Source organism: Carlito syrichta, unplaced genomic scaffold, assembly GCF_000164805.1.
Source record: "Carlito syrichta isolate Samal-C Ts95f unplaced genomic scaffold, Tarsius_syrichta-2.0.1 Scaffold315835, whole genome shotgun sequence".
Taxonomy (NCBI): Eukaryota; Metazoa; Chordata; class Mammalia; order Primates; family Tarsiidae; genus Carlito; species Carlito syrichta.
The window spans coordinates 452,182-461,580 of record NW_007259931.1 but is presented as its reverse complement, the minus strand read 5'-3'; the positions used below and the strand labels follow the sequence as shown (position 1 = coordinate 461,580).

Sequence of the window (9,399 nt, the reverse complement as noted above, 5' to 3'; positions counted from 1 at the left end):
AATCCACTCACCTCAGCCTCCCAAAGTGCTGGGATTACAGACTGAGCCACTGAGCCCGGCTTTTTTATTTTCTTTTACCCCTAATATTTGCTCTTGCTACACTAAGAAGAAAAATTGAATTTCTTCATAAGCCATCTCAAAACTTTTAGAATAAAGGAGGATGTCAGTAGAGATGATTCTGTCTTTTCTTGCATCAGTTCTCATTAGGAATCCTTAAGTGAATCAAGTTATCTTTCCACTTTCAAAAGAAGAGCATGTTGAATACAATTCAGTAATACATTTATTATCTTTTAAAAAATGATTTGAAGAAAATCCATAAACTGGAAAGCACTATGTCAAAAGTTTTATACACATTAACTCATTCTTTCCCATGGGTTAACTCTATTTTTTTCTCTGTAATAAATGAGAGACAAGCCCAGACACATTATGTAACTTGCCCAAGAGAACATAACTCATAAATGACAGCTAAGAGTAGAATGGAGTTATTCTTGATTTTAAGGCTTGTGTTCTTTACTATGCAAGTTTTCTCTAAAAATCTTAATTTAATTATGTTATATAGGTATTTGTGTTCCATATAATTAAGATTTTACTCTCTTTTTTTCTTTCTTTTTTTTTTTTTTGAGTTAGAGTCTCACTCTGTTGCCCAAGCTAGAGTGCAGTGGCATACTCGTGGCCACCGCAGCCTTGACCTACTGGGCTCAGGTGAGCCTTCCACCTCAGCTTTCCAAGTAGCTGGAACTAGAGGCATGTGCCACCATGCCCAGCTAATTTTTTGATTTATTGTAGAGATGAGGTCTCACCAAGTTGCCCGGGCTGGTCTCAAACCCATAGGCTCAGGCAAACCTGTCACCTCAGCCTCCTAAAGTGCTGGATTATAGGCATGAGTCACCATGCCCAACCAAGGTTTTACTCTTAAGATGCTTGAACATTTCTTGAGTATCTGCTTTGCCAGTTACTTCACTTATCTCATTCAACGCCTCAACCACCTATGCAGTGGATATTCTCTCAAGACTGTGAATGAGGAAGCAAACCCAGAGAAGTTCAATTCTTCACCCATAGTTTATAGCTTAGTAAGTGGTAGAGCTGAGATTTAAACTTATGTCATCCCACATGAAGTTCCCTTTTTTTCCCCTTTCACTATACCATGCGAAGTTTTGAATTTACTCTGACTTTGCAGAAGGGATTTTGAAATCCGCCTTAAAATTGATTTGTGACATCACAATGAATAAATGATCAGTATTAACAAACATTAATGCTGTTAAAAAAAAAACTGAATTTTTTATGTTAGTAGTCACCTTTTCAATAATTTAAATTTCCAGCCAATTTTTAAAGTGTAGTATCTAACTTTTGAGTTACATATGAATGAGTTTTTAGTCTATTTAAATTCTCAGGAATTTGGCAGAAGACTCTGACTTGATAAGTGTAATCTAGGACACCTTCTGTGTGTCATACCCAACATTCTTGGCGTGCAGGAGCAAGATAGTTAGCTTCTTGACAAATAGGCAGGAGTTGCAATCAGCAAAATATTAGTTTAAAATGAGAGAGCTGTTGCAGAAGTACACACAGCAGAATAGATCATGGTAAGTGTTTTTATTAAGAGGTTTATAAAAATGGGAAAAGGTGAAGTCATATAGATATTTTCAAGTGTTTTGGGCTGTTTCCTATGCATGACGTACTGTATGTAATAAGTATCGGTGCATAGATAACACATATGAATATGATTAAGAGGTTCAATATGTGATGACAATTTAACTTTTACATGTTGGAAATTGATGTTTTTGTTGAGATGCAACAAAATTGCAGTGAGATGTTTGTTGTAGTCTTTCCTACAAGGGGAATGCCATTTTTACTGTTAGCTTAGCTGCGGTGTTTAAGTTACTCAGTTTAGACATCAGACTCTTAACAAGCCATTAGTACCAGTGTGATACTTGTATAGATGGTGGCATCTGAGGACCTGATCACTAAGCATGTCTAGACTGATTACTGGCAGGTGTGTCCTCAGGTCAGGTCAGGCTTATGGCAAGTTGGCAAGGGTAGGTTGGTACTGGATTATAGTTAAGAAAGCAGAGTTATGTCTGTTACCACTCCACTGATTTGTCATGACCTGGGCATGTTCTCTTCTCTCTCTGGAAAACTCTCCATTTGGTGGGAATTGAAACTTCCCATAATGAAATAATTTCACTTCATTAAGAAATGGGTGCAATATTTTGATGTGAAGTAAGCTAAACATTTTTGGAGAATTAATACCTTTAAAGGCAGTTATTTGTTTGTTGTCAGCATTACTTTTTAACCTAAAGAGAAGTGTCCTAAGAGTTGGAAAAGTCTGGAAAAGCATTATTTTATCGCCTCAGTTCCGAGGAGATTTTTCCTTTATTTTATAGAACCTTTAAATTATGACATTGTATATACAACTTGAATCAGCTGCTTGGTCTGTTGTGTTTGCCCTTGATTCTGGAATAATAATGAGCTTACCTGTTTTGAGAGAAGTATTTCTAACCTTAAAAAATGAGAAATACTCATAGCAGAAAATTCACACATAGTGATTAGAAAATGAGTAAAATGTTAAAGTTATTATTATCTAGATAAGTTCTTAGTTTACTGTTTTTAAAGAACTTCAGTAGGCTATTTTTTACAAATAATCTTTTCTCTCTCCTTTTTATTTTCCCCAGTGTCCCTCCAGTGGCAGAATGGGCTGTTCCTCAGTCATCCAGACTGAAATACAGGCAATTATTCAATAGTCATGACAAAACTATGAGTGGACATTTAACAGGTATTTACAAATAAAAATTAATTTAGTGAAATATCTTTTTTTTCAACATAAATTGTTTCTAGATATTGGGTCATAGTTTTCAAATGTCTTTCTCTATTTGCTTATTTCTTAGTAGTGTTTTCATTGTGTCTGTTATCTTGTGTTTTCTTCTTCAGGTAACTCCTCTCATAGTTACTTTATTCTCCCATGCCTCATATCTCTGTTCTATTGTTTCTTGGTAAAATGGAACATAGACTGGGGAACCTCCTGGTATACTGAAATCCACTGATATGCAAATCAAGGCACTAGCAAAGAAACATTTCTGTGAACAAAAACTGGCTTCAGGTTCTAAAGTCTAGCTTCATAGGTGAACTTGAAGCTTCTGCAAACTCTACACCAGGTCAGAGTCTGAAGTAGTATGCAGGGTAAAATGTAACCAGTCAGGGAGTTTGGAATCTAACTCTCTGTCAGTGACTGGCTAGGGCTCGCCACTTTGGATCTTATTTCTTTATTTATTAAAGGCCAAAGTTAAGTTATATGATTTCAGTGAATTTAAAAAAAAATAATGACTCTGTTATTTACATCAGAAGGGTAGAAAAGAATTTAAAGATATTATTCAAAAATTTTCTCATGAAGTATTAAGAATTTGAACTGATCAGAAAATTATTTAAAAGAAAAACATAACTCTAATAAAGGGATATAGAGACCTCTGATTGAACATTAAATGTTAAAGGGAAAAACTAACTGCCATCTAACACATATGAAAGGAAGAGAAAAGGATTATTTTCATTGAGGGGTAAGGTGGGAAAACAATAGTATATAATCCAAAACTTTTTTTGAGTAGCTTTTTGTTGTTGTTGTTGTTGTTGTTGTTGTTGTTGAGTAGCTCCTGAGTAGCTGGGACTGCAGGCACACACTACCAGGCCTAGCCTAGCTTATTTTTTTTGTAGAGACAGGGTCTTGCTATGTCGCCTGTACTAGTCTTGGAGTCCCGGGCTCAAGCAATCCTCTTGCCTTGGCTTCCTAAAGTGCTGGCCACAAATGCTCACGAGTGTGAATGACAGCCAAAAACACTTTTAAATACTGATTCTTACTACTTTTTTTTTTTACAATTGCAAGTTTTACTTCCAAAAGAACAATGTTTAAAATTGCCAGGATTGGATGAGACTTTGAAGCATTCTGATAACCCTGTCTCTATAAAGGATCTCAGCAATCACCTCAAATACATATATATTTGTATCTTTTTTTTTTTTTGAGTTGGAGTCTCACTCTGTCGCCCAGACTGGAGTGCAGTGGCCGCTCTCGGCCACCGCAGCCTCGACCTGCTGGGCTCCGGCAATCCTTCCGCCTCAGCCTTCCAAGTGACTGGAACTACAGGCGCGCACTACCACGTCCGGCTCATTTTGATTTATTGTAGAGATGAGGTCTCGCCAAGTTGCCCAGGCAGGTCTCGAACCCGCGGGCTCAGGCAATCCACTCACCTCAGCCTCCCAAAGGCGCGGGATTACAGGCTGAGCCACCGAGCCCGGTTTATATTTGTATCTTAAGGGGTGAATACTAAATATCCACACATTCTCTATATGTCATGCTCATTCCCTGTTAAAGCAGTAGCTGTCGTCGTACTATGCAGTATGAAAAACCAGTCTAACTTATGGAGGCACTGAAGGAATATTTAAGTGTAGTTCCGAGTACTGTTTTATATGATTGGTTTGACAACCAGGGCTCCATACAAACCCAGAAATACACTGCCAGCAAATCTGAAACTATTTCTCCAAAACATTGTTGGTGTTTGCTGTGAGTTAATTCAAATAGTGTATTCAACTGCAACATTGAGAAATTCTCTCTTTCTTGGTAGGGTGTTTGTTTTCTGAATGAAATGCAGTACCTACATCCCAAATATAATGACCTAGGCACTTGATCATTTAGAGCTTTTAAATATCTGCAGTACCTACATCCCAAATATAATGACCTAGGCACTTGATCATTTAGAGCTTTTAAATATCTGAGGCAGAAAGTAAAATCTGAAATATACTGGAAAGCAAGCAGATTTTTCTATTATTTATCTTCATACTTATTACTTACTTTGATGTAGCAAGAATTTAAGGTGGGATTTTACTTTCCAATCAGACTTTTTTATAGTCATGTCAAGTGGAATGATTTATTACAGTAAATTTTAAAATGGAAGCAAATAAGACAAATTTAATTTGTTTTCCCTTTATGTACTTAGGAATCAATATAGAGTATGTTTTATGCTAAACTAGACTGTTGATGGAAGCAGAGCTGATTTGTTGAGATGGATGAAATATAAAAAGGTCATTGTCTTGATCACAGCTATAAAAACAATTCTATGAACTCAGAATCCTCGAAGCAATTCATTCAGCTGCAAGATAAGTGGAATATCAAGAAAATTGAGAAAAGGTCCCAGTATATAAAGAGTCCAAAGTGAAATATATAATTCAGTATTCTTAATCTTTTACTACTTTTCCTTCTTGGTTTTGTTTTTCATGGGTTCTTGTTTAAACAAGTAACTAAAAAGCATTTTTATAACATGCATATAATTTTAATTTTTTAATCTGCAGCAACAGTTCTCAACCTTGTAGTTGTGATGTCCTAGTGTTATGAATATCACTTAAAGTATAGGAGTTGTAGATAGTTTGTTTTCATGTAAATTAGAGGAGAATCTTGGCTATCATTATACTATCACTTGCCTTCACCTGTAATTTTGGGTGAGGTATAATTATCAGTGGCTCTCCAAGAACTGCACATAACCTGCAACCTTGTGTTCCATAGCCTGTAACACACTCCCATTGTTAATGTACTGCTGGTATTTGGAGGGATTCTGATTACCATTGTGCTTTGTTTTTACATACTTTTTTTTGGATGCCATCACATTCTGGCTACATCTGTAAGAGTATGTTATGGGAGTAAAAATGCCATTGATTGGTCCCAGCAGGAGAAAGTGAGACACTTTGATTTTGAATGAAATGCAGTATCTATATCCCAAATATAATGACCTAGGCACTTGATCATTTGGAGCTTTTAAATATCTGATGCAGAAAGTAAAACTTGACTTCCCCACTTTGGGGAGTGAAGCATAGCTAGTGGTAGCACTGTGTAGCTCACCTCCTTTTCTTTCACAACTTGATGTGTATGCTGTTGCATGCTTCTAAGAGAGACAGCTTCATAAGATAGAAAGGGCTCACTAACTAAATTTAGGCAAGAAACTCTAGAATTCCGGTAATCCTGTTAATTCTAGCTCCTCTTTTCAGAGAGGTCACTAATTATCTTGTATTCTGAAACAATGCTTATGCTATTTGGTAACTTATCTATTAATCAGAAAAACTAAAGTCTTAGTCATTGTTTCAAATAAAGCATTTGTTCCATGTATTTTTCTTTCCTTCCCAGTCATATTTTCCTACCCAGACTTGGACGCCAATAGTGAAGTTTGTGTTTTTGAGATTTCTGGTTTTATCCCCATTATGTTTCCTTCTAACCCAGTACTCCAAACTGATATTCCTTCATGTACATAACTTTCCACAGGAGAGTTAGGTGCACTCGAAGCTCAATTTTATTTTGTCCTGTTGTGCTAACTTGCTGTCTTAGCTGTTGCAGTCTGTTTTTGTTTCATAACATTGATTTAGAACATATAGAGTCTAATATTAGAATTGCAAGAGATAATTGGGATCTTCCAGTGTGGGTATCAGCAAGCTTTTTGTATAAAGAACAAAATAGGCTAAGTGCAGCGGCTCATGCCTGTAATCCCAGCACTTTGGGAAGTCGAGACAGAAGTGCTTGAGCCCATCAGTTTGATACAAGTCTAGGCAACATAGCAAGATCTCACCTCAATAATAATAATGATAAATTTTTAAAAAGAACAAAATAGTTAGTAGTTTAATCTTGCAGGCCATATATGTTCTCTGTCGCAAGAGAGAACAGCTTTGCCATTGTAGCACAAAGGTAGCCATTTATCATGCTTAAATGAATGAGCATGACTGTATTAATAAAACTTTATTTACAGAACTAGGCCTATGGACTATAATTTGCCAATTCCTGTTCTGTATTATTTCTTTCATTTCAGAGATGAAGGAACTTCACTTTAGAGAGCTGATTTTGCTGATGCCACGTGACTTTAGGGAGTCAGGACTGGAGTCCAAGTCTCCTGATAAACAGATGTAGAGCTAGAGCTTCACATTTATTGTTACCTTTTTTATGTGGAATAGATAAAATATTAACTTTCTTTTATATAGTTCTGAAGTGGGGAGAATTGTTACAAGTGTAAATGAAATTATTTACTAGAATATTACAGATGCTAAAGAAAATGATCAGTGAACTGCCCTCATTCCAACATACAACAGAACCTTTAGAATCTTCACATTGCTTCAGTAAAGAGCGTTTATGATTCTTAGATGTTCTCAGTATACACACAGACATATTGGAATATATTCATTCATATATTAACCAAAACTTAGAATGCTCACCATTCCTAATAGCCCCAAACTGAAACCCATCTGAATGCCAGCCAGCAATAGAATAGATAATAAATTGTGACATAATCACACAGTGACATACTATATAGCAGTGAGGATTAATCTCTACAACTACACACAACAATATATTGAGCAAAATAAGCCAGGCATAACAGAGGACATACTATGTGGTTAGAAGTTAGGCTACACTTGGTAGCAAGTAATAACTAAAAGAGAGGCAAAGAGGGACTTCTGGGGTGCTGTTTTTATTGTTTTGTGATCTGTGTACTGTTTAAGCATTTTCAGCTTGGAAACTTGATTAAGCCATGTACATGTGCACATGTATATAGACACATGCATATATTCATGTTTGCTTTTCTGCCAGGGTTTTCTATGTAAATGAAAGTTAAAATATTGTCAGTAATGTTAACTACCATGAAAGTACTATTTTATTTATTTATTTTTGAGAGTATTTTTTAATGTGCAAACACTATGCTAAGCTCCGTGTTGTGGTTCCTTATGCAATGGATCAGAACTGTTAAGCTGGAAAGGAACTCTGGAATGATAAAACTAGGGTCCAAACTGCCTCCCCTCAGTCACTCAGCATGGTCTAGACTGAGCCAGGACCGGAGCCCACAGCCCCTGGTTCTCTAACCTCTGTGGCTGGCCATGTACAAACATATCCATTTTTGTGTTTTTTGATCAGGTGACATTTGTAAGCAAAAGTTTATACACAGGAATCTTCCCATAAACTTGCCAGAGCTTTCTGTTCCTTGCCCCATCAGTCCTCCTGGGACCACACCTTGAGAGGTGGTGCTGAAAATAGGACACCTGTGTCGTTCCTTCCCTGATACTAGTTAATTAAATGCTCAAAATCTCTGGCTAAGGTTACTTTCATGCCAGAAATGAAGATATTTATGATCATTTAAAAATATGAGAGCTGATTTTGAAAGAAGAGTTAAAATTCCAGGAATCCTTTTTTTTGGCTAACAGAAAATATGTTCCAATCCTGGCTGTGATATTAGTCACTTGTGCAACCTTTTTTTGCTTTTTCAGTTCTATACAATGAAATGGTTTGAAGAAATCCCCATTAGGTCCCTTTCTCCTCTAAGAGGTTCTAAATCTTCCCTGAATTTATCTGCAGGCGTTAGCAGTGACAGAATGTGTTACAGAGAGAATAAGTGTCAGCTTTGTAAATAAAGCCCAATACAAACTGAGATGGTAATCTGGGAAAAAAGGGCAGGCTATATTTTGAAACTCTATCTTTCACATGCTTGTTCTTTATCTCATTATTTATCAGACAGCCATTTTTTAAAAAAATGTATTGAGTATGTCAGGTGCTATGCTGCATGTTTTTCCCCTTTTTCACTGGGGCTCGGTTTCCTTTTTAAAAAGCTCCTAGAGTAATAGCAAATATTGCTTAAAGCACTGTGTTTGCATGAGATTGCATCGTAGGACATACATGCAGAGCCCTGGTCTTTCTGTACAGTATTTGCTGAATCATCTATGTATCTTTTTCCTGGTGTGTTTAGGACCCCAAGCAAGAACTATTCTTATGCAATCAAGTTTACCACAGGCTCAGCTGGCTTCAATATGGTAAGGAATGAGAAGCTCCTTGGTTTGGAAACTTTAATCCTTAGATCAGTATGGTCTCATGAGTTTTTAGATTAATACCAATTTTTTTATGGGGGGATATTTAGAATATGCTTAATTTTCAATGAGTTTTGATGATTGCGACTTTTACTTTTTCCCCTACTGATTTTGAAAAACACAAAATCAGAGAGATTAATACAATGAATTCTCAAGAATTCCTAACAATTCTGAATTTATGACCAATCTTGGTTCTCCCTTCCTTCTTTTCAATTATTTTAAGCCAAATTTCAATTATTATATCATTTCTTTTGTAAATACTTTAGCTTTGTCTTCAAAAGAGATAGTGATTTTTTAAACATAAACACAATGCCAATAGTTCACTTCCCAAATTTTTAATAGTCATTTTAACATTAGATAAATCAGGTAATGTTCACATTTCTCAGGTTGCCTCAAAATTTTTTAATAGTTTATTTGTTTGAATCAGGACTGAAGTAAATCTATACTTTGCAATACTTGATTGATAACATCTTTTAAGTCTCCTTTATTGTGTTATTTCCCCTTTGTCTTGCTCTCCCCCCCCCCCCCCCCCCC

At 36.1% G+C, this 9,399-nt stretch overlaps 1 protein-coding gene across 1 annotated transcript in view; it reads left to right on the top strand.

The window, feature by feature from the left end:
• ITSN1 (intersectin 1) overlaps nucleotides 1-9,399 on the top strand; it is a 200,480-nt gene that overhangs the window by 63,369 nt on the left and 127,712 nt on the right. The window contains exons 8-9 of the mRNA XM_008073409.2: nucleotides 2,670-2,770; nucleotides 8,748-8,811. Of these exons, the coding sequence (XP_008071600.1) occupies nucleotides 2,670-2,770; nucleotides 8,748-8,811 (165 nt within the window). The remainder of the gene's footprint in view (nucleotides 1-2,669; nucleotides 2,771-8,747; nucleotides 8,812-9,399) is intronic.